At 42.9% G+C, this 25,731-nt stretch overlaps 1 protein-coding gene across 8 annotated transcripts; it reads right to left on the reverse strand.

The window, feature by feature from the left end:
• Window positions 1-1,716: 1,716 nt before the first annotated feature.
• rnf146 (ring finger protein 146) lies at window positions 1,717-22,543 on the reverse strand. Of its 8 annotated transcripts, XM_085997184.1 has the most exons (5): window positions 22,349-22,462; window positions 8,711-8,795; window positions 7,493-7,625; window positions 6,695-6,798; window positions 1,717-3,714 (listed from the first exon to the last, which is right to left on the reverse strand). In XM_085997184.1, exon 5 carries the CDS (start codon window positions 3,711-3,713, stop codon window positions 2,613-2,615), a length of 1,101 nt encoding a protein of 366 aa, XP_085853310.1. In that variant the 5' UTR covers window position 3,714; window positions 6,695-6,798; window positions 7,493-7,625; window positions 8,711-8,795; window positions 22,349-22,462; the 3' UTR covers window positions 1,717-2,612. The 8 variants fall into 8 exon arrangements, with proteins under 8 accessions (XP_085853310.1, XP_085853311.1, XP_085853312.1 ...); XM_085997185.1 differs by lacking the exon at window positions 8,711-8,795; XM_085997186.1 differs by lacking the exon at window positions 7,493-7,625.
• Between the last annotated feature and the right edge of the window lie 3,188 nt (window positions 22,544-25,731).

A 25,731-nucleotide genomic window follows, 5' to 3' on the forward strand; every position in this document is an offset into this window, starting at 1 on the left:
CAACACCTCCCAATCCCGCAATCTCTACCACCTAGAAGGACAAGGGCAGCAGGCGCTTGGGAACACCACCACCTCCACGTTTCCCTCCAAGTAACACACCATCCTGATTTGGAAGTATATCGCCGTTTCTTCATCGTCGCTGGGTCAAAATCCTGCAACTCCCTCCTAACAGCACTGTGGGAGTACCTTCCCTGCACGGACTGCAGCTGTTCACCACCACCTTCTCAAGGGCAATTAGGGATGGGCAATAAATGCTGGCCTTGCCAGCGATGCCCAGATCCCATGAACGAATAAAAAAATTCTCAGTGCAATTTGAAAATGATCAGCAGGACTTTGACACATAACTCTACTTGATTCATCCAAAAGTGAAAAATAAAGGACCAATGGTCAGCAGAAAATTAACTGGTACTGCCAGTATTAACAATTGATTAAAAAAAAAATCTTCATTCCAATCGATGCGGATTTCTGCTTTCCTGTCAAACCGTCAACACGATATCGGATTTAAAGTCTGCATGTATTGATTCTGCATTGAAATTGGTGCGGAGACAATTTTCATAGTTGTAGTGCTCAGTTTCTTTAAATTACACAGTGGTGCTCAGAAGGGTTTTCTGCCAATTTCTATTATAGTCTACAATGGAGAGTACAAAGTTAGAGCCCACATCACTTCTGGTTTGCTTAGAGTGGGATGGAATGAGCAAACTGCAATTCCAATATGCAGGCAGGAGCTTTTCTCTCAAGATGTGGAGAAAGATTAGGAAACACTTAATTTGTTGCCTTAATTTTCTTTTTTCTCCTGAAGATACTAACTTATGCTGAGGTTTGGCCAAAAGTGTCACTCCCCTCCTATGACTGGACAATGATTCTATAAGTTTTCAAACTGTAGTCCCTAAAGTTATCAGCATTGTGTCAATCAATAGGTTTTTGAATTTTTCTGTAACCACATTATTTCTGTTGTATAAACAAAAGTGTTCTGCAATTAGCCTTTTAAAATCATGAAAGGATACTTTTTTTTTTAAAAAGGGGGTGGGGGGGTGGGGCACATGGGGAAGAGCCATCAGAGCTTGAAAATACTAATCTATTGAATCATGGGGAGCGTCACAAAAAAAAAATTTTTTCACCGCGTGCATTTCCCAATGGGGATGATATTGCAATCAGGAATCGGAACTCTGATTAATTTTGCCCTTTCCCCTTCCAAACCCAAGAGAGCTAACACCAACTGAAGGTCCTTTCAGTCATCCTGCCCGAGACGGAGTAACTCAGAACAGAGCAGGGCTCAAACCTTCCTGCGCTGTATGGCTTCATGCCAGACTGAGCAGCACATTTACCAGTTTAGCCATCGGGAAGCTCCAGTAAGAAGTGGTTTAGACGCATAAAGATCATGTTGGCAAGTTTCAGAATGTTCCTACTTTAAAGAGCCTGTTATTTCTTTGCGAGTACTACTGATTGACAAAAAGTAAATATGGGATCATGCAACTTTATTACTTAGATGTCGAATCAAGAGCCTAATCCATTCCTCAAATATACAAAGTTGCATATTTATCTTGGACTGCAGTATGGGGAAAATATCACTTAAAAAAAAAAACCTTGTTTAGGCTAAACAAAGATTTAAGTTTAGTATACAAATCTAACAAAAACAGTGACTGTATAATCAGTTAAAAACTTCATAACAAAAACGTGTTGGGAGTCTACAAGTGGTTACAAATTACAAAACAAATCTGGAGCAAAGATCAGTTTTATCGAGAGAGAAAAGCTGACGTCAAACCAAATTACAGCACAGTCTGTTAAACATAGGTCATACGTTATTCACAGTTGCTAAACTCACTGTCAGAAGCTGCTTTTTGTATTAAATTAGTTTGCAATGCAGAAAACCAGTGTGAAGACAATAGTTAAAAAAACTTTAAGCTTTATTTTGACTGTTACTATAGTCAGAATAATGTAAATTAGAACTCAACTAATTGTTTCTACTAGTCTAACACTTCACTGAATGTCAACCATGTAGGCAATGTTACTTGTACAGCTATTACCAGCCTCAATTACAATGATATCGACAGGGCATTGCAGTAATGTACTTTCTCACTAAATTAATTAAAAAAATTAGGAGGAAAAAAAGAAAACAATGATTGTTAGTTTGGCTATACAAAGAAAAAGGCCTATTCAAACTCCTTTGTCTGACAGAATCAGTTAACTCTACATGAAAATATTTTTTTTTAAATTCACAAGAGGCATCTTGCATATTACCAAGGAGAATGAGAGGCCTCCAGCACGATTGGTGCTTGCAAGGAGTTCAGAATTCACATTTTACAACACATGCACAAGGGGTGGGGGTGGGGGGAAAGAGTCATTTTGAAATTTAACACTAAAATACTTTAAAGCACTGAAAATAAATTTAATGTTACCACAATAAATATCGTGCAAGTCCTACATTAAAGAAACCTACGAATCGCAGAAAAGACAGAAAAAGAGGCAGTCATGCCAAAATGATGTTAAGTATTTAAAAGTTAGTTCTAGTTTTAATTGAGTGCAATTCTGGCTGAGAAATTCCACATTCCTCAGTTGCCCTTAATCTCTCAAGTGTTAAATGTTGTTCTTTTTAGAAGTGATGACCATAAGACCTAGACCTCTGTTACAGTGCATTGTCCATCAGGTTGCTGCTCCCTGGCTCTGATGCTGCTGCTAGGCCCTCCTTCTGGAGATGGTTCACCTCCTGGTATCTCATTCTCCCTCTCACTGTTCGGAGAAACAAGCCTTTGCCTGCTGTGGATGGTGGTTGCAGACTCCTGAAGCTGATTGGTGCTCTCATCCTCAGTATCAGAGCTTGTGGCAGACTCGGTGTCATCATAAGACATCCTGGCTGCAGTCGGTGCAGCTGAAACTCTACTGAGAGAGGCTACATCTTGCTCTTCTCCCTCTCCTCTATGACTCCTGGTTATGCTTTGCCCACTTATCTGCAACTGAGCAAGGGAGTTCACAAGCAACACATTTGCATCTGGTGAAGGAGTTAGTGGACTGACTGGCTGGTCAATTAGGGAAGTTGCTGGTCTAACTGTGGGCCTCATTATGGAAACAGAGGGCTGTACTGATGCCGATGCAGAGCCAGCACCAGCTGCGCTATCTGCTCCATCTGCCGAGTTCTCTCTTTCTGAAGTCAATCCATTGGAGTCGCAGTCTAACCGAAGACCTGCCACTCCCTTCTTGGGAATATCTGCTATGTCCCGTTTCATCTTTCTGCGGCGACCATGCTCGTTACGTCTGAACTGAATCATGTTCTCCAAGTCTGCCACGTACAAATATCCAGCTATGAGCATTTCAATCGATTTTTTCCCCTTCAAATGAGCATCTTCTAGCTCTGTACTTGTGCGCTCATCGTACTGCCACCAGCCATTTGTGCCTTCATAGTACCAAGCATACTCCCCATTTCCTCGGCTTGCTGCTTTGAGCTCTTCGGGGGACAGCAAAGCTGGCTTGTCTAGGAACTCTTCAGGGATTTCCTGTCGACAAAGTGCACACCGTCTGCTTTGCCAGGATGCTCCTTTCACACACAGGAAACAGAAGATATGTTTGCATGGCAATTTAACAGGATGAACACAAGTCTGAAGGCAGATAGCACATTCTGGTACAGTCAGAGTAGGTGCTGTGTTTGAGCAAGACTCATTTAACTTCCTTCCTCCTGGAATCATGTTTGATGCATGATCGACATCCCCACAGCCAGCCATCCTAAGAAGCAGAACACAGATTGTGTATCAGCAACCCAACATTAAACAATTCAAATCAACAGGTTCTAAAATGACATTAATATTTATATATTCCTAAATTTGCATTACTGCTTTTAATTCAATTATCTATTTATTATAGGATTATGAATTATATTTACAATGCCATGGTTTGCCAAGATGGCACAGTGAACTTGAAGGATTAAGTCAAGACAATTGTATAATGTAGTACCTCAAGGTATAACTGAATTTTTGACATTGAAGATTCAGAATTAGCAGCTTATTTTTCCCTGTGAAGTACAGGAAAATTTCCTAACTTGTATTCCATGTTTATGTTCAATGTCTACAATGCAATCTGTAGCATACAAGGCTAGAAAGGACTGCTGATGATATTAATGGCTGAATGCGCAATACATTCATGTGATAACCAGCGGTTCGCTACTTTAATGGAATTGTTATTTTAAACGGTGCAATGTCTCTGTTACAATTCTAGGCAGAGGAATGTCATATGAACACTTTGTTAAGCATCTGTCTGCTAATATTTCCAACAGTAATTTCAAGCCCATTGTATTTGGGGCACTTTTCATACCAAGTGAACAAGAGATTTGGACCTTGTTTCTATCTCGTACCTCTTGAGTATGAGTTAGAAGACATTTGCTTTTGTGGTATACTGGTTCCACATATATCTTTAAGACCTCACATTACTTCCAAAAGGTTTCTCACTTCCACTACAGTTCATAAAGATGCAAGTACAAATTGTTCTGTACATTATGCTCTAACAGGATACATAAACGGAAAAAATATCTAAAAAAGGTACTTAACAACTCTTCTTGGGCACGTTAGTGTCTGTGAGGATTCCACTCCATGATTTTTAAAACGAGGAATCACTATTTTAGGACTATGAAAATCACAATTTCAGTGGGTAACAAAGAAGTCTGCATGGACTGCAACTTGTTTCAAGCTTCAGTTATTTGGGGGGGGGGGGGGGGGCACAGAGTTTCAAATACAGTGCTGCACCTTTTTAATCTCAACATTAAAGCACAGGGATTAGACCCAATGCTTTATTTTCAAAAATATACTTTACCAAGGAAAATAACAAAAAGTTGTTTTACAAATGATGTGCCAGCCATTAATGAGTGCATTCCTAAATCTTAGCAAGTATCTTGCTTTTTTCCCCACACAGAGTGTTTTACTAAAATGAAAAAAAAATATAAGTCCACAGTGGCTCTTTTCTTAGGAAAAAAAAAAGTAGTTTCCCGACTGTGTTCCCTGTAAGCATGCTGTACATGATTTTCTAACCGCTATCTTAAATGGTCAGAAATCCATGCATATTGCACGTCAGAATTTCCTACGTGCTCTTGGCGGGCAAGGGTTCCTGCCAGGAGTGGGACAATGGGTCATAGGATATTTAATTAACAGCACTGCTTGAAGCTTCCATTAAATATATACAAAAATCTCAAAAAAAGGAAAATGTCCAAAATAAATGCAACAGAGTCCCTCATTTTACCTTGCATTTGCAACATACACGTTGGGACCGATTTTGCCAGCTCTGTGGAGGCGAGATTTCCGGGAAAATGGCAGAATGTGGGGGCAGGTACTGAACCCACTCCCAACCCACCTCCGTGCCATCTTCCCATGAGGCGGGTACTTAACCTCCGAGGTGGGAAGGGGATTGGTGCCAATTAACTGCCTGTTAACAGGTAGTTAACAGGCAGTTTTTTGGATAATCCCTATTTTGAGCCCTAAAGTGTGGGCTTCCCGACAGCTCCAAACCTCGCCAGGGTCAGCGAGGTGAGCCGTGGGTTTGTGGGGGTCGGAGGGGTCGAGATGTCCGGTGTGCAGGTGAGTGATGGGTGCATGTGTGCAGAGGTAAGGCGAGTCTTAAGTGTTTTAAATGCTTTACTTACCTTTGCTTCTTCCTTCAGGCTTCATTCCTTCAGGTCTCAGGGGTCCCTCATCTCACCGACAGAGAAAGCAGAATGGCCGCTGCATTCTTAAATGCAGCAACCTTCTGCTTTCTGTTCAGGAAGGCTTTCTAATTGAGTCTTGGGTAAAGAATCAACTTAGAAGACAGATTGTCAGTGTTTGACAGCTTCACAGAGCTGTCAAATGATGACAATTCATCTGTCAAAAGCTCTTGACAGATAAAACTTCACTTGCTGACGTCACCAGTAACCGGCTTTCCCTTAATTGGCCTGCTAAGCCCGCTGGTCAATCAAGGGAAAATAGCGTGGGTTGGCCGGACGTCAATGGAGGCGGGACTAAAACCCGACAAGCAGCAATCCCGCCTCCATCATGACCCCGTTGGCAAAATCACCCCCCATAATCCTAAAATGACACCTGGAGATACCAGCATACAAATTTTGAGCCAGTTCTTCAGAAATTGTTCTCTCTGCTATTCTAGTGGAGGTTTTGACTAGTTTTAAATAAATGGGTTAACACCACCACTAAATTTTATAGATGAATACATTAAGCATTCTTTGGTTGGGATCCCCAGCATAGTTTCTGGGGTTAAAATTTATTTTACTGCTGAATAAGATATTTTTCAAATAAAAATCTAAAAAAAAATTCTAATGTTTCTTGGGGGATACAACTTAAATCTCTCTCCCATAACTTTTGCATTCAGGGCAATTTTGTGTCAACTTTAAATGAAGACCATTACCACACCAAAGTGATTGGGAAGATTATGGATAAATTAATACATTTTACATATACAAAGAAGGACCAAGGGCCAAGAGATTACCTACAAAATAGTGAATGTGGAAATTCAAGAGCGAGTTGAGTTTTTTTTGGCAAAAGAAGCAATTGAGAGTTGAGAGAGGCAGAGTGTAGTATAATTTTTGGTGGAGTGCAATAGTATATTTTTCAATCCTGTAGATTCCTACGTCCAAACAAGGATAGCAAGTATATCACCCTGAATACCGTTATTTGTAATACCAAATCTCAATAGAAATTCTAGTTCAAAAATATTTAAGTGTACTAACAGAGCTGTGGATCCAGTTACTGATTCTTGCTGCTAGTTCCTGCAGTAATCAGTGGTGGCAAAGATGTTGCCAAGCTTCACCAACTTCCGGTTTCCACAGAACTTCTAAATTTGAAAAAAAAGACAAGTTAAATTAAGAAAACAAGATGTTCCAACATTTAGGGAATTTTTCTGCAGACATCGTCACAAAAAATATTTGGATCGGTACTATTTTATTATTAGATGTCTGGAACAGCTAGCTGCAGGAGAATTGACTACATAGTCAACTCAAAAATTAAGTGCAAAAGAACATAATGGTAAAGGCCAAACCTACCAGAAAAAGAGACAATTTGGCCACTGTGTTGTGTGTATTTAAAAGTTCTATTTCTACCCACACCAAGTCCCAATCGCTCATCATCCCTGTCCTCACCAACCTACATTGGCTTCCAAGGTCTGAAAATCTCACCAAACCCGACGAACAGGCAGTCTTACCAGTCATAGCGAGCAAGATCAGAGATTGAGAGAAACAATACCCTAATGCCTCAAGTTCTCATGCTTGTGTTGAAATCCCTCATAGCCTAACCCCTCCCTATCTCTAACTTCCTCCAACCCAACAAACATCTCTTCTCCACTAGGCCCCACGCCCCACCCCCCCAATCTCTTCATTCCAGTTTCCAGCCTCTTGTGTATCCACCTTTGCCCCATCATTGGTAGCAGCTATGCCTTCAGCTGCTTAGGTCCCATTCTCTGGAATTCCCTCCCTAAACCTCTCTGCTTCTCTAGTTCCCTTTCCTCCTTTAACAACCTCTTTAAAACCTACCTCTCCGGCTAAGTTTTTGGCCATCCCTTCTAATATCTTCTTTGGCTCAGCATCCAGTTTTTCCTCATGCCTCTGTGGAGCATCTTAGGGTGTTTTGCTATGTTAAAGGCACTATATAAATGCAAGGTGTTGTCTGAAATAGGTAAATAAGCAGTAAAACTGAAATGTAATATGGCAAGCTCATCTGGAGGTGACCGAGTACTTTCAGGTCACTGTAACCATTTAAAAAAAAAACAAGATTTAATTTAATCATTATTCGACAAGTAACTCTAATCCTAACCCGATACATCATTATGCGAGGCACATCAGTATCTCAATACTTTAGGCCCATGTTACAAGATACAATTCTCCCTTGATATAATGCTACTTTAGGGGACAATGTGAAAGCACGCGTTGTACATGAATCCCATTAAAAACACATCACTAGTGCTCCCACTATACATAAAATCAGCTGTGTTAAATCGAATGCTGATCAATAGCAGGCACTCAACTGAACAACAGCCCTCGGTGCAAAATCTTTGGTTTAGTGACTGCAAAAATACTTTTGGTGACCAATTTAATGCTGAAAAACAAGCAAAAGTTTTTTGTACAAATTTTACTGTAAAAGAGCATATTGCAAGATCACAGAATAAATATGGGTCAGGAAGGCCATTTGACCAACTTTACCTCATCCATCCAAGAAGGCCCTACATTCTCCCCCCAGTGCAGCTTCCAAATGTTCCATAAATAATTCCAAAGTCCTATTTTGAAAATCTACCTGGAAACCCATTCAATGGGCTGATCACTCGGTGAAGAACTTTCTAACACCCGTCCTAAATTTACTAGGTTTGAATCCGCGTCTCCTCGTTCTGCTCTTGCAATTTAGTTTGAAGCAATTTTACAGACCTAGCTTCACTGTTTGCTAATCTTATATACTTCTAGATGATCATTTTCCAGTTGGCTCCTTGCAAAGCTGAAAAGCCAAAGTTTCTCCAGCCTTTCCTCATAACTCAGTCCTCTAATGCTGGGGATCAGCCTTGTGGCTCCTCTCTGAACTATCTCCAGCATCTGTAGCTCTTTGTGTCTCAGTGACCAGAACTGGGCAGAGTACTCAAGGTGTGGTCTGCCCAGGGCACTGTACAGTTTGAACATGACTTCCTCTGACTTGTAAGCTACTGTTTTGCCAATATAGTTCAGCATTCTATTTGCATACGTTGTATAAAGAACAGCTGTACTCACTGTTAGAAATAGTGCCACTTCTCAATAATCTTTATTCATGCTCTCCACACGTTAGCTTCCATAGACTTCTTATAAACCAGAATATCTGAGATAGCAGGCCACAGATAGTTAATCCTTTTATCACTGAAGTAACAGCAATAGCATGGGACAATATACGATAACATTGTTAAGCATTCAAAAATAAAAGACAGCTTAGCACGGATTTGTTAAAGGCAAGCCATGTTTGAGTTTTTAGAAGAAATGACCAATTGGATATGGGGAATGTGGTAGATATAGTGCATCTGGATTTTCAGAGGATGTTTCTCAAGAGGTTGGGTAAAAATTTAGACATATGGTAAAAGATAGAAATGTTTCCGTGTGGATAGAAAGTTGGTTGATAGACAGAAAAGAAAATTAGGGTAAATGGATGTGGCTCAGACTGGTGAAAGATTGAAAGTGGTGCGTCCCAGGAGTCAGTGCTGGGTCTACTTTTGTTCTCTGTATTTATAGAGGATTTGAACTTGGGCATGGGGAACACACTCTCAAAATTTGCCAAGGAGAAGGTTTGAAAAACAGTGAGGAGCACTGAAAAAGACTTCAGGAAAACAAACAGGTCAGCAGTATGGGCAGATAGGTGGCAGCTGCAATTTAATGTGGATAAATGTGATGCAATATATTTTAGGAGAAAAAACAAGGCACAAAGTATACGTTTAATGGAAAGACAGTGAAGGATGTGGATGACCAAGGAGTTCAAGTACTAAATTCCCGGAAACTACAAATGTAGATAAAGGCATAAAAGAGGCCAATCACATTTTGGATTTTATAAATAGGAGCACAGATTAAAGAAGCAATGATGAATTTATACAAATATTGGTTAGGCCACAGTTATAGTACAGTGTGCAGTTATAGGAAGGAAATTAAAGTCATAAAAAAGTGTAGATTCAGCACTAGGGGTGGGAAACTGTGGTTATGAGCAGAGGCTTGAGATACTGGGACTTTTTCCACTAGCACGGAGAGACTACGAGGAAATTTAATAGAGGCTTTGATAGGGTGAATAGGGAAAGACTATTTCCTCTGGGTGGGGAATTGGTGACAAGGGGCCATCAGGTTAAAATTATCACCAAGAGTGTGATTGCTGGAGCGTAAAATAATTTGCCACAGGGAGTGGTTGAGGCAGAGACCATTGCATCTTTTTGGGGAACATTGCAAATAAATTTTAGAAACAAAGAAAGATACAGAGCTATAAGGAGAGCGCAGAGCTGTGGGATTAGTTCTGGATTACTTTAGCGGGGAGTAGTCACAGACATAATGGGCTGAATGGCCTGTTGTGTATTGTAAGCTGCTGTGGTCCTATGGTCCCTGGGGTTGGATTTTTCACTGAAATTGCACTACAACTGTTCCTCAACCTGGTGTTCTAATGCCAAGGATCAACTCAATTTTGATCAGTGCACCTTCATTATATTTTTATGGCAGGCTCCAGATGCTATTAGCATCTTCTATAGGAAGCCCACCTTGGGTTTGGGGGGAGCGGGGGGGGGGGGGGGAGGAGGAATCCAAAGCTGCTGCAGTAGCTGAAAGCATTAAGGCAGCCATTTTGTGTCCAACAATGTGACTCAATGCAATGTCTGAGGCTTGCACTTCTACAGGGTACGGAGTCCGCAAATTTAAAGACTCATCAGCTGAGGTGGAAACAACACTCTGCACCTGCTTTAACCAGGAGATGTTAACTCTGACAACACATGCCCAAGCTAGCTGTTGAAAAAACTAATTTTTGATGATTCAACAACTTGCATTTATATAGCGCCTTTAACATTGGAAAAAAAGTCCCAAGGTGTTTCACAGGAGTGTAATCAGACAAAAAGTGACAAGAGCTAATGGAAGAACTATCAGGACAGGTGACTAAATGCAAGAGGAGGAGAGAGGTGGACAGCCAGTGAGGTTTATGGAGGGAATTAGGAGCTTCAGCCCCAGATAGCTGAAGGCACGGTTGCCAATGGTGGAGCAAATGGAGTAAGGGCTGCACAATTTCAGAGTTGGAGGAATGCAGAGCTCTTGGAGGGTTGTAGGGCTAGAGGAGGTTAGAGATAGGGAGGGGGGCGAGGCCATGGAGAGATCGGAACACGAGGATAAGAATTTTAAATGGAGGTGTTAGTGGACCGGGAGCCAATGTAGTTCAGCGAGCAAAGGGGTGATGGGTGAGCGGGACTTGCTGCTTAGGGTACGGGCAGCAGAGATTTGGATGAGCTCAAGTTCTTGAGGTGAAGATGATGAGAGGATGGCCAGGAGAGTATTGGAATAGTCGAGTCTGGAGGTAACAAAAGCACAGATGAGGGTTTCAGCTGAGGCAGGGGCGGAGACGGGCGATGTTAAGGAGGTGGAATTAGGTAGTCTTTATGATGCAGAAGATATGGGGTAGGAGCTCAGCTCAGGGTCAAATAGGTCGCCGAGATTGTGAACAGTCTGGTTCAGGCAGACATTGTGGCCAGGAAGTGGGATAGAAGCGGTGGTGAGGGAAGAGAGTTTGTGGCTTCGGTCTTCCCAATGTTTAATTGGAGGAAATTGTGGCTCACCAGGACTGGATGTTGGATAAGCAGCATGACAGCACACAGGCAGTGGAGGGCTCGAGAGAGAGAGAGGGAGGTGGTGGTGAGGGAGAGCTGGGTGCAATCAGCATACATGTGGAACCTGATGACTTGTCTTTTGAGCGCAAGGTGATTTGAGATGGAGATTGAAAGTCACTTGGTGCAGAGGCTGAGGGAGGAAAGGAGTGAGGATATCTTGGTGAGAAATTTGGGGTGTAGCACCTCTTTCTGGCTTTATATATTAACATATATCACAAGCCTGAGTAGCTCTGAACTTGATCAGGGACGGTTTACAAATTTGTAAAGAAAAGGCAAGGAACCTCCAAGCACTTCAAAATCAAACTTAGACAATTTGTACATTCCCTCCACCATTAACTCAACAGAAATCTCTCCCGGAAAGCAGTCACAGAAGCCACTTCTAAACTGAACAAACCTAAGCAAAACTACAAAACTCTAATTTTTTATAATGGCCCAGAAATTCGGGTCTCCATGGGTGAGCACGCACGGGGTGCTCACCCGTAGGCCCAATGGAAGTGCTGGTTTCGTGCATGCACTGCGCATGCGTGGGAAACCGGAACTTCCGTTCCCTTGAAAGAAGGGGTTGAGAGGTGGAACACGTGCGCCAGAGAGGCAGCGCGTGCGCATCAAACTTACGTTTTTTCCCCCAGGTTTTTCCGGGAGGGTAAGACTCCAGGAGTTACACATATAAAAAGCAGGCGCAAGGCCTGCTTTTAAAAAGGTAAGTGGTGAATTAATTAAAATTAAAACATTTTTTCCACAGGTTTATTATTTTTAAATACTTTAAAGAAAGGTAAGTTTATTTTTAGCCCCGTTAGAAAATGTAACTAATTTTTTCAAAAATTTAAATTATTGTTTAAAATAGTTATTTTATATAATTTAGTTATTTTAAAAATGTGATGGTTTTTTAAAAATGTATTTGAAGTTTTAGTGATGTTTTGGGGCTTATAGTATTTATGGTTTTGACCGCTCTTCCTGTCAATTTTATGAATGGGCATTTCCCTGCTACCATTGGCTCTCCATGGCCCACGTGATCCCAGGGGACGCATCGAGCTAACTGCGCCCCTGGGATACGCAAGCACTGCACACCGGCAGTTGGAGCAGGCCCAGGATCGGAATCCCACGCGAGCCCACAGCCCAACGGCCGGCGCGCTAGATAAGTGCAGGTATAAAACGCAGGACAAATCCTCAGGTCTACCATATAAATGACTTGTAACATAGACCTGCAGATTTGATTCATATTGTGGTTCACAAGGCATTGAATGCAGTGTATAACAATTAAAAGGAAAGAGCTATGCTGTTCATATGCATATGGGAGCAGATTTAGTGTCATCACTGATATAATAAAACTCACTACGCACATGGGTTGAGCATAAAGCAAGGCTTTAATCAACTTGTTTCAGAACATGGGAGTCTAGTTGTATCCACTAGCTCCTTGTCTTTACAAAATGTCCCTGCCCTGGCAAGCTGGGGCCAACGCCCGAGTATTTATACTCCTTGGACGGCGCCACCAGCTGGCCGTCCAGTGTTATTTCATAGGTAGTTTCTCGATGATGAGATTTATGACAATCACCTTACGCAAAATAAGCATGGAGAGTCCCTGACATGGTGTACTTCAGAAACAATGGCCCTAACATTTCAACACATTTTACCATGAGCAAACAAGCCACAGAACACAAATCTCGCTCCTGCCAATTCAGAAAAACCGTATTACCAAAGAGAATTTTCATCAACAAATGTAAATCCATTCGATACAATGTTGCAGCCAACCAAAATCTTATTTTTAACCTAGTTACAAAGTCTCCTTCTGCTCCGATATCCTGACCAATGCAATCCTCTAAAGAACTGCCTCGCAGGGCTTAGTAAAGAAAAAGAAAATCAATTATTTTGCTTTGATCGTTTTGACACAGCGTGACAACTACAGCCTTTGGAAGAATGGAAAGATATAGGGTGAGAAAAATCAACAGTGTTTATTGGCAGTTTGGGTTTTCCATCATTTGTGTACACAACTCCCTATAGAGAGCATTCCTGATCTTGGACATCCTGCATCGAGTAACCACTGAGTGAATCAGGCAGCTTCTCATTCGGGAGGAAGTAATTAACAATCTATATCTCGAATATATTAACCGTCTTGCATCTAGTGCACACTGTTTCCTGTGTTACAACTGTGTCATGTCTGGGTAATACATAGAAATACTTTTAAACTGAGAACTGCTTTCCATGTGTAGCTTTAACAACAAGAACAACTTGCATTTATATAGCGCCTTTAACGTAGTGAAACGTCCCAAGGCACGTACCTATATTGTAAACCTCCTAACACTAAGGGGCAATGCTGCTCCATCAAACTCCGTCTCCCAGCTCCATCCACTTCCAGATACGCTGTCAGCAACAATAAGCTGTTTTTTTAAATTCTTTAATCTTTCAAAAATTCATTCAACTTTTAATTTTGATCTTTTAAAAATGAAGAAAACTTTCAATTTTTTTCTTTCGTATTTTGGAGCCCTGATTTATTCAATAATTTCAGAGCTAGCTTGCTCACGCTCCCTCTGGGCACTCCTCTGCTCCAACTCAAGCCTATTGCTACCTTCACCCATTGTTCCCTACACCCGTCACCAGAAAATACAGACCTGAACAGCTCATACCCAACAATACCTCCTATCCAGCATAAAAAGTATAAAGAACCAGAAGGACATTTGGATAATCATAATTTAATAGGACAAAGTCAGCATGGTTTTATGAAGGGGAAGTCATGTTTGACAAATTTGCTGGAGTTCTTTGAGGAAGTAACATATAGGGTGGATAAAGGGGAACCAGTGGACGTAGTGTATTTAGACTTCCAAAAGGCATTTGACAAGGTGCCACACAAAAGATTATTGCTTAAGATAAAAAATCACGGGATTGGGGGTAATATTCTGGCATGGATAGAGGATTGGCTATCTAACAGAAAGCAGAGAGTTGGGATAAATGGTTCATTCTCGGACTGGCAATCAGTAACTAGTGGTATTCCACAGGGGTCAGTGCTGGGTCCCCAACTCTTTACAATCTATATTAACGATTTGGAGGAGGGGACCGAGTGTAACATATCAAAGTTTGCAGATGATACTAAGATGGGAGGGAAAGTAGTGAGTGAGGAGGACATAAAAAACCTGCAAGGGGACATAGATAGGCTAAGTAAGTGGGCAGAGATTTGGCAGATGGAATACAATACTGGAAAGTGTGAGGTTATGCACTTTGGCAGGAAAAATCGTAGAGCAAGTTATTATCTTAATGGCAAGAAACTGGAAAGTACTGAAGTACAAAGGGATCTGGGGGTCCTGGTGCACAAAACTCAAAAGGTTAGTATACAGGTGCAGCAAGTGATTAAGAAGGCCAATGGAATGTTGGCTTTCATTGCTAGGGGGATAGAATATAAAAATAGGGAGGTATTGCTTCAGTTGTACAAGGTATTGGTGAGACCACACCTGGAATACTGCATACAGTTTTGGTGTCCATACTTAAGAAAAGACATACTTGCTCTCGAGTCAGTACAAAGAAGGTTCACTCGGTTAATCCCGGGGATGAGGGGATGGACATATGAGGAGAGGTTGAGTAGATTGGGACTCTACTCATTGGAGTTCAGAAGAATGAGAGGCGATCTTATTGAAACATATAAGATTGTGAAGGGGTTGGATCGGGTGGATGCGGGGAGGATGTTCCCAATGATGGGTGAAACTAGAACTAGGGGGCATAGTCTTAGAATAAGGGGCTGCTCTTTCAAAACTGAGATGAGGAGGAACTACTTCACTCAGAGGGTGGTAGGTCCATGGAATATGCTGCCCCAAAAAGCTGTAGAAGCTACATCATTACATAAATTTAAAACAGAAATAGACAGTTTCCTAGAAGTAAAGGGAATAAAGGGTTACGGGGAACGGGCAGGAATTTGGACATGAGTCTAGGTTCGGATCGGTCATGGCCCTGCGGGTAGCGGAGCGGGCCCAGGGGCCGTGTAGCCTGATCCTGCTCCTATTTCGTGTGTCTAATTCTGTTAGATTCAGGAGATGGTTCAGTGATAGTAGATTGGCGGTTAGGATCAGATCAGCCATGATCTTATTGAATGGCGGAGCAGGCTCGAGGGGCCGATTGGCCTACTCCTGCTCCTATTTCTTATGTTCTTATGTAAGGAGACAGAGACAAAGCAAAAAAAAAAGACTTAAGCACAAGAGAAGAGCAAGAGGGATAAAAGTTGAAAAAAAAAGCAAGATAAAAGACACAAACAGCAAAAGGAAAAAGACAGGGACTAATAAGGAAGACACTGGGCCGGAATTTGCGGTAGGTAATAACGGCGAACTAACAACGTTCACTGTTATTACCCCTTTGAAACTGACTGCAACTTCAGGATTTAGCGCATGTGCATCTAAACGCGGAAATCCTGAAGTTGCAGTCAGTCATTCACTGCTCCGACACTTGCTGCTCTGTGGACCCCCACCCCCACATAGCCAGCAATCAGTGAAATTGACAAAAACTTGGGTTTTTCTGCAAGAATATCGCTGCTAATTACTTTAAATGTTAGGCCTTGTTGGATTAGGTGCAACTGGGGTTTTAACAGCGCACTGACTGCTAAACAAATGCTATGGCCCTAAAAAGCAAATTTTAATTTTGTAGAGTGTCAATCAATGATCCAATGATAAAAAATTACAATTTTTAAGAAACTTAAAAAAAAATTATATTTTTTAAAAGTTTGTTCAAATTTATTTCAAGTTTACCGTATCCCCATGTGAGAGTCCCAATCTTTGTTTTGCTCTGTAACATTTTTAAAAAGTGAGGATAAAAGCAGCTTTTCATTTTTTGTTTCCGTGTGAGAATTCTGCATTGTGATGGCTGCTTAGACAGCTTGTTGACGTCACAGGGTCAACTAGAGATTCCCTGCTATATTGCACTGAAATCACTTGCAGTCGAATGTTGTCGAATTACAGTATGCAGACGACACTTGCGTCTGCGCTCACTCGGAGGTTGAACTCCAAACCATCGTCAACACTTTCACCGAAGCGTACGAGAGCATGGGCCTTACACTAAACATCCGTAAGACAAAGGTCCTCTACCAACCTGCCCCCACCACACTACTGCCCCCCGATGATCAAAATCCACGACAAGGCCTTGGACAAGCTGGACCACTTTCCATATCTTGGGAGCCTACTGTCAACAAGGGCAGATGTCGATGACGAAGTCCAACACTGCCTTCAGTGTGCCAGTGCAGCCTGCGGTCGCCTGAGGAAGAGAGTGTTTGAAGACCAGGACCTCATACCCGGTACCAAGCTCATGGTCTACAGAGCAGTAGTGATACCTACCCTCTTGTATGCCTCAGAGACATGGACCATGTACAGCAGGCACCTGAAAGCACTGGAGAGGTACCACCAACGCTGCCTCCGCAAGATCCTGCAAATCCATTGGCAGGATAGGCACACCAACGTCGGTGTTCTTGCTCAGGGCAACATCCCCAGCATCGAAGCTTTGACCATGCTCGATCAGCTCCGATGGACGTGTCCGCATGCCCAATGCGAGACTCCCAAAACAAGCGCTCTACTCGAAGCTCTGACACGGCAAGAGAGCCCCAGGTGGGCAGAGGAAATGCTTCAAGGGCACCCTCAAAGCCTGCTTGAAAAAGTGCAACATCCCCACCGACACCTGGGAATCCCTGGCTCAAGACCACACAAAGTAGAGGAGAAGCATCCGGGAAGCCTCCAAACATAGAAAAATAGGAGCAGGAGTAGGCCATTCGGCCCTTCGAGCCTGCTCCACCATGCAATATGATCATGGCTGATCCTTTATCTCAGTACCATATTCCCGCTCTCTCCCCAAACCCCTTGATGCCTTTTGTGTCTAGAAATCTATCTCCTTCTTAAATATATTCCGTGACTTGGCCTCCACAGCCTTCTGTGGTAGAGAATTCCACAGGTTCACTACCCTCAGTGAAGAAATTTCTCATCTCAGTCCTAAATGTCCTACCCCTTATCCTGAGACTGTGACCCCTCGTTCTAGACCCCCCCCCTCCCCCAAAGCCAGGGGAAACATCCTCCCTGCATCCAGTCTGTCTAGCCCTGTCAGAATTTTATACGTTTCATTCTTCTAAACTCTAGTGAATACAGGCCTAGTCGACCCAATCTCTCCTCATACAACAGTCCTGTCATCCCAGGAATCAGTCTGGTGAACCTTCGCTGAACTCTTTCTATGGCAAGTATATCCTTTCTTAGGTAAGGAGACCAAAACTGCACACAGTACTCCAGGTGTGGTCTCACCAAGGCCCTGTATGTAAGTAAGACATCCTTGTTCCTGTACTTGCAATGAAGGCCAACATACCATTTGCCTTCCTAACTGCTTGCTGCACCTGCATGTTTGCTTTCAGTGACTGGTGTACAAGGACACCCAAGTCCCTCTGTACATCAACATTTTCCAATCTATCACCATTTAAATAATACTGTCTCTGTTTTTCCTACTGAAGTGGATAACTTCACATTTATCCACATTATACTGCATCTGCCATGTATTTGCCCACTCACTCAACTTGTCTATATCACCTTGAAGCCTCTTTGCATCCTCCTCACAACTCTCAATCCCACCTAGTTTCGTGTTGTCAGCAAACTTGAAAATATTACATTTGGTTCCCTCATCCAAATCATTGACATATTGTGAATAGCTGGGGCCCAAGCACTGATCCCTGCGGTACCCCACCAGTCACTGCCTGCCACCCCAAAAAAGACCTATTTATTCCTACTCTCTGTTTCCTGTCTGATAACCTATTTTCAATCCATGCCAGTATATTACCCCCAATCCCATGTGCTTTAATTTTGTACACTAACCTCTTAGGTGGGACTTTATCAAAGGCCTTCTGAAAATCCAAATACACCACATCCACTGGTTCTCCCTTATCTATACTACCAGTTACATCCTCAAAAAACTCCAGTAGGTTTGTCAAACACGATTTCCCTTTCATAAATCCATGTTGACATTGACTTTGTCTAATCCTGTTGATATTTTCCAAGTGTCCTGTTATCACATCCTTTATAATAGACTCTAGCATTTTCCCTACTACTGATGTTAGGCTAACCGGTCTGTAGTTCCCTGTTTTCTCTCTCCCTCCTTTTTTAAATAGTGGGGTTACATTTGCCACCCTCCAATCTGCAGGAACTGTTCCATAATCTATAGAATTTTGGAAGATGACAACCAATGCATCCACGATTTCCATGGCTACCTCTTTTAGTACTCTGGGATGCGGATTTTCAGGCCCTGTGGATTTATTGGCTTTCAGTCCCATTAATTTCTCCAGCACTATTTTTGTTTTACTAATACTAATTTCCTTTAATTCCTCCTTCTCACTAGACCCTTGGCTCCCAAGCATTTCTGGGAAGTTATTTGTGTCCTCTTCTGTGAAGACAGAGCCAAAGTATTTGTTTAATTGCTCTGCCATTTCCTTGTTCCCCATTATAAATTCTCCCATTTGACTGTAAGGGACCTACATTTGTCTTCACTAATCTTTTTCTTTTTACATACTTGTAGAAGCTTTTACAGTCTGCTTTTATATTCCTTGCAAGTTTACTCTCATACTCTATTTTCCCCCTCCTAATCAATCTCTTGGTCCTTTTTTGCTGAACTCTAAAATGCTCCCAATCCTCAGGCTTGCTACTTTTTCCTTAAATGTTAGCCATTGCCTATCCACCCTCATGCCTTTTAATGAAGCTCCCCAATCTATCATAGCCAACTCACTCCTCATACCTTCGTAGTTTCCTTTGATAAGATTTAGGACCCTAGTTTCAGATTGGACTTCTTCACTTTCCATCTTAATGAAGAATTCTATCATGTTATGGTCACTCTTCCCTAAAAGGACCCTGCACAACAAGATTATTTATTAACCCCTTCTCATTGCACAATACCCAATTTAGGATAGCCTGTTCCCTAGTTGGCTCTTCAACGTACTGGTCTAAAAATCATCTTGTACACATTCCAGGAATTCATCCTCCACAGTATTATTGCTAATTTGGTTTGGCCAGTCTATATGTAGATTAAAGTCACCCATGATTACTGTAGTATTCTTGTTACATGCATCTCTAATTTCCTGTTTGATGCCATCCCTTACATTACCATTACTGTTTGGAGGCCTATAGACAACTCCCACCAATGCTTTCTGCCCCTTGGTGCTTCTTAGCTCCACCCAGACTGATTCTACATCTTGATTTTCTGAGCCAATATCCTTTCTCACTATTGCTCTGATTTCATCCTTTACTAACAATGCCACCCGCCTCCTTTTCCTTTTTGCCTGTCCTTCCTAAACATAGAATATCCTTGGATAGTTAGCTCCCAGCCTTGGTCACCCTGCAGTCATGTCTCCGTAATTGCAATTATATCGTATCCGTTTACATCTATTTGCACTGTTAATTTGTCTACCTTATTACAAATGCTTCGTGCATTCAGATAGTGCCTTTAGATTTGTCTTAACATTTTTAGACATCTTAACTTTTTTGTACTATTTGTCTTATTACCATTTTCTCTTACACGGACCCTCCTTTGTTTGTACGCTCTGTCTCTTCCTGACACAATCTGGTTAACCTTACCCCAATCCCTTTCCTGCACTGCTTCCTTGTGTTTTCTCCTTAGCATTCTAGATTTCTCTCCACCGGGATCCTACCTAAACCTTATTTAGTTTAAAGCCCTATCTACCTCCCTAGTTACACCTCCTAGTTAACCCCCTAGAACACCTCAAGTCTCTTCGCCGGGAGCAAGCGCAAGCAGCGCAACCCACCCCACCCGCCTGCCCCTTCAATCACCGTCTGCCCCACCTGTGACAGAGACTGTAGGTCCCGTATTGGACTCATCAGTCACCTGAGAACTCATTTTTATTGTGGAAGCACGTCATCCTCGGGACTGCCTAAGAAGAAGCAGCAGCAGCAGCACTGAAATCACTTGCGGTCGAAAAAGGCAAACTTCTCGCCACAGAGATCTTTGTGGGAAGCTTTCTTCGAGGCCAGCGGCGAACGCCTTTGCTTTGCCATTGGCTATAAATTCTGGGCCATAGTGTCCTCCAACTTACTGTGTGCAAGCCCCTGGGAGATCCACTCAGGAAAATGTGCAAATTTTAGACTTTAGTTCCAATATCAAAAATTAAACACAACCTATCACAAGGAAATTGTCCTGGCTTGGATGAGGAACACAAACATATATATGCACATTTCATTTTATCCCCCAGAAAAACAGAACAAACAAACAAAACACTGTCCTAATTAACTTTAATAACAAATCTCAAATTCAGACCTTCTGGTCCTGTCCTCTGGTTTTCCGGCTGATTGTGGGGTGGATGGGGCCAGATATATGTTTGGGGATGTGCTCACCATGTTCCTGCTTACCCCTTTCCCATTTTCCAGGGGCAGGCCTGGTAGCCTCAAGTGCAACTGCTCATGCGTGGGCAGGTGTGAGCAAATCACAGCAGGAGGGAAACATGGCTTTCACTACTGTTTCCCACCATTTCTCTTGATTGAACGTTGGAAAAAAAGGCTGCCTGTTAGGCCACAACATTCAAAGGTCCACAGAGGGACAAAGAAAACGTTTCCCGTAGCAAGGAGAATTTTTTTTTTTTTTTTTTTTTTTTAAAAAGCCTTTTTAAAATCGGTTCCCAGCACTCTCACACAGCAAGGAGCTCAGTACCAGCATGCAAATGACCTAGGGGCCAGAAGTTAAGCAGCGTTAGGGGCATCTTGGGGGTGGGAGGGATGGGAAAGAGAGGGGGCTCTGTCCTCACCCCTATGGCAAATGCCCAATCAGAAAGCCTAGGCCTCTAAATTTTGGCTCTGAAGTTCCTTAACTAGGAGTGATATGAGCAGGTGGAAACAGAGGTAGACTGTAGGAGTTTACATTTCAGTATTTTATTTGAGAGAAGAAGCTATATTTAGTTCCACAAAAGGATTACATGAGCAAGCAATAGCAATCAAGTACCCATTAAATTTGAGTTTGATTTAATCTCAAAGCATTTTATGCTTCTCCTTCAGAACCCTGGCTTTAATCTTTAAAGGATTACTACATTTTCAACATAATCATGTTCTAATACTGGTCTTGCCTAGCTGTTTCCCAGTCCTCAATCTAGACCTATGAAGAAAATGAATGGGGGGGAAGCAAGCCGGATATAGATTTCAAATTCACCCCACATCCTTTCTTCAAAGCTACTGCTCAATTGATACTGTTCAGTCAGGTTGTAAAAAAAATTTTAAATAGTTTTTTGTGGTAAGGCCTGTGAATACCATCAAACCCAAACCTAGGTGAAGGCCCAACGTGGGAGTGAAGAGATAAATGAAGTAGGAGTGGTGGGCAGGCAGGCATCGAGCTTGAGTTTTAAAAGCCTGCAGATTCACTGAACCTCAAGCTTTATTCCAAGGAAGGGGGGACAGGCCTGCGAGAAGGAGCAGGGAGGGTTTAAATGGATTCCTATGAAGTTGCTCACAATAATTTTAAAAAATTACACAAGTGAAAGCTGTACAAATCAAAACGGGGCACGTTTAAGCACCTCTTTCCACCACCAGCCCCCGAGAAAAAAATCCGATTTTACTAAACCAACCTGATGAGTACAGGAATACATTCGCAGAACATTTTAAAAAGGGGCCATGGCCTGGCAGTTTATGAAGCCGGAACACATGCTTCAATTTTTTTTTGGTTGAAGATCTGCCAAGAGAATGGTTCCGGCGACGAAAACCAAACGAAGCGGCCAGCCCTGGAGTGTTGTGCCAATCGGATGTTGACAGTGAGAGGGCAGCGAGAGAGGGGCCACACAATGGGGAGAGGGCAGCGAGTCCCACCTGGCTTGTCTCTGTGTCTCTCTCTCTCTCTGTAACCGGGGCCGGCGCGCGCTCCATTTGGAACATTCACCCAGTGTCAACGTGTTCGAATGGAACACAGCCGTCCCCGACACTCGCAGCGCAGCCACAATGAGCACCGAATGCCGTCGTCAGCACAGCGCCAGGCGAGGGGGATTGTTCCTTTATGAGCTAAGCAATGGGCGGGGGAGGGGAGGATTCGGACAGTGTATGAGGGTTCGGCCACTTACCCACACCGCTTCTCGGCGGTGACGAGCCCGGCGCTGCCAAACTACCCACCGAACAACAAACAAAACAAACGACACTGCTCCGTCACCGTCTTTAGCTCAGCCCCGCGGCCGCAGTCGCACCTTCTGCACGTCAGCTCCGCCTAGCGTCCTGACGCCAACACGCCAGTGTCTTTGGCACCAGCCCAGGGAGCTGCTGCTATTGTGCGAGAAACGATGGTACCTCTTGTAAAGATGTGTCCCCGTGAAAGCCATGCAGTGCCATGTGTGGTAGGATTACTGAACGTGGATGACTTCTTAAGCAACATATCCAGTTCGAGGCGTTGTAATCAAGGTGTTTTTTCCCCTCTCTATCAGATTAATGGAAAAATCCCAAGTGTTTAATGAGTTAGCAGATTTCCAATTATCTGGTTTTAGCAAGGATATAAAGTTCCCTGTCACATCACGATAAAGCATCATGTGTTGATTAAAAGGCATTGTTGCCCCATTGGAGAATTGTCTGCAGTAATGCCAACCCCAGCGTCTCATAAATCGAGAGACAAACTCCTAATTAACTCCAATTAAATATTGGGAAGACCGAAGCCATTGTCTTTGGACCCGCCACAAACTCCGTTCCCTAGCCACCAATTCCATCCCTCTCCCTGGCATCTGTTTGAAGCTGAACCAGACTGTTCGCAACCTTGGTGTCATATTTGACCCTGAAATGAGCTTCCGACCACATACCTGCCCCTGCCTCAGCTCATCTGTTGCTGAAATCCTCATCTATGCCTTTGTTACCTCTAGACTTTATCCCAACGCACTCCTGGAGGCCTCCTATGTTCCACCCTCCGTAAACTTGCGGTCATCCAAAACTCAGCTGCCCATGTCTTAACTCGCACCAAGTCCCGTTCACCAATCATCCCTGTGCTCGCTGACCTGCATTAGCTCCCGGTTAAACAACAGCTCGATTTTAAAATTCTCATCCTTGTTTTCAAATCCCTCCATGTCCTCGCCCTTCCCTATCTCTGTAATCTCCTCCAGCTCCACAACCCCCCCAAGATTTCTGCGCTCCTCTAATTCTGCCCTCTTATGCATCCCTGATTATAATCGCTCAACCATTGGTGGCCGTGCCATCAGCTGCCAAGGCCCTAGGATCTGGAATTCCCTCCCTAAACCTCTTCGCCTCTCTACCTCTCTTAAAACACTCCTTAAAACCTACCTCACCTGCCCTAATTTCTCCTTATGTGGCTCGGTGTTAAATTTTTGTCTTATGACACTCCTGCGAAGCGTCTTGGGACGTTTTACTATGTTAAAGGTGCTATATAAATACAAGTTGTTGTTGTTAAAAATCAAGAGATTTGGTATAAAAATCCCGAATTGCTATTTTTTTTCTGACCCGACCCAACCCCTCGCCGACCGTTGCTCCATGACAGGAAGCGCATTCGGCCGTCACTAATTACTGGCATACGAACATAAGAAATAGGAGCAGGAGTAGGCCATACGGCCCCTCGAGCCTGCTCCGCCATTCAATAACATCATAGCCGATCTTTGATCTCAACTCCACTTTGCCGCCCAATTCTCGTATCCATTGATTCCCTTAGAGTCCAAAAATCTATTGCTCTCAGCCTTGAATATACTCAATGACTGAGCATCCACAGCCCTTTGGGGCAGAGAATTCCAAAGATTCACCACCCTCTGAGTGAGGAAATTTCTCTTCATCTCATTCCTAAATGGCCGACCCCTTATCCTGAGACTGTGCCCCCTAGTTCTAGAAATTTATTGAGGCCAAAATCGGCCACTTTGAGAATGGGGACTCCCGACCTCCCCAAAATCAAGATGTTGTCAAGTTTCAGGTCCTGGTGGACAATGTGTTTCTTATGGAAAAAAGCGATAGCACTGGTCACTGTTTTCAAATCTTACAATAGAAAAGAAGTGACTGAATAATAAAGTATAAAAGTAATTATCTGTATATTAACTAGGGTTGCGAAGGGGTGGAAAGTTTCCGGTAGATTTCCGGTAAATTTCCCACAGGAAGTTTAGCTTGGGAATTTTGCCCCAAAAAAGCACATGCTAGCATAATATTGGTTTTTTTTTTGTATTTCTTTCATTTTTTTTCATAGGTCCTCTCTTAACATTACTAACAGAGATGGAATCTTAATTATTAAGGAATTTCTTAATCAATATATGTTTATCTTCTTACTTGGCTTGTTTTAATAATTACAAATTTTGTGTGTGACTGTGAACAAATGTGACCTGATTGGTTGGATGAGTGGATGAGTGATTAGCTCCCTCTATTGGTGATGTAGCGTTGTGCGTGCACAGTGTCATGAATCTTATCATGACTCATGAAGTAACACTGGGCGGCCAGCTGGTGGCGCCGTCCAAGGAGTATAAATACTTGGGCGTGGGCCCAGCTTGCTCAGGATGTTTCTGTAACCAGGAACTAGTGATGTAACTAGAAATCTCATGGTTTTGAAACAGTTGATTAAAGCCTTGTTTTATACTCAAACCAAGTGCTCGGTAGTCTTTTTACATCACACAGATCATGCTTCCATTACATGGAACATCAGGAAAAATTTACTCACCCTTTGCAATCGTGCTGATCGACCGCAGTTCGACACAGAGATGAATGCCCTTTATTTTTCTGCATAGAACAATGCCACGTTTACCGTTGGATGTGTGGAAGCATTTTACCCCAGGCATTAAAGATGGACTGTGTACATGTGCAAACACTGTACAACGCCATATGTAAAGAATGCCACAAAGATGCAGCAGCATTTATCCCAATGCAACAACTTCACTCAAAGCTCACAGCAGTCAGCTCAGAGTTCCTCTGCTTCCATTCAAGAAGATGATGGTTCACATTCAGCATCAGGCTCCTTATCATCAGCAACTCCTGGCCCACTTGGAAGGTTCTTTGATAAAATGGATAATCGTAGCCAGAAGAATGCAGATGAGTGCCTTGCTCGAGCTGTATATGCGACAGGCTCACCCCTCATGCTCACATCCAATGTGTACTGGAAGAGATTTTTCAATGTTATTCGCCCTGCATACTGTCCTCCCACCAGACATGCTTTGTCTACTTATTTTCTGGAAGCTGAGTATAACAGAGTCCAAGGAAAGCTGAAAGAAATGATAGAGATGGCAGACTGCGTTGCAGTTTAAAAAAATTTTTTTTTATTCATTGATGGGGTGTGGGCGTCGCTGGCTTGGCCTGCATTTAGTGCCCATCCCTAATTGCCCTTGAGAAGATGGTGGTGAGCTGCCTTCTTGAACTGCTGCAGTCCATATGGTGTAGGTACACCCACAATGCTGTTAGGAAGGGAGTTCCAGGATTTTGGCCCAGCGACAGTGAAGGAACGGCGATACAGGTCCAAGTCAGGATGGTGTGTGGCTTGGAGGGGAAC

The sequence above is a fragment of the Somniosus microcephalus genome, chromosome 9, assembly GCF_052327205.1.
Source record: "Somniosus microcephalus isolate GS21.2 chromosome 9, FLI_Smic_1.0, whole genome shotgun sequence".
NCBI classification, from domain to species: Eukaryota; Metazoa; Chordata; class Chondrichthyes; order Squaliformes; family Somniosidae; genus Somniosus; species Somniosus microcephalus.

Coding starts and splice junctions, on each gene's coding strand:
- rnf146 (XM_085997188.1), bottom strand. CDS start 3,713: ATGGCTGGCTGTGGGGATGTCGATCATGCATCAAACATGATTCCAGGA.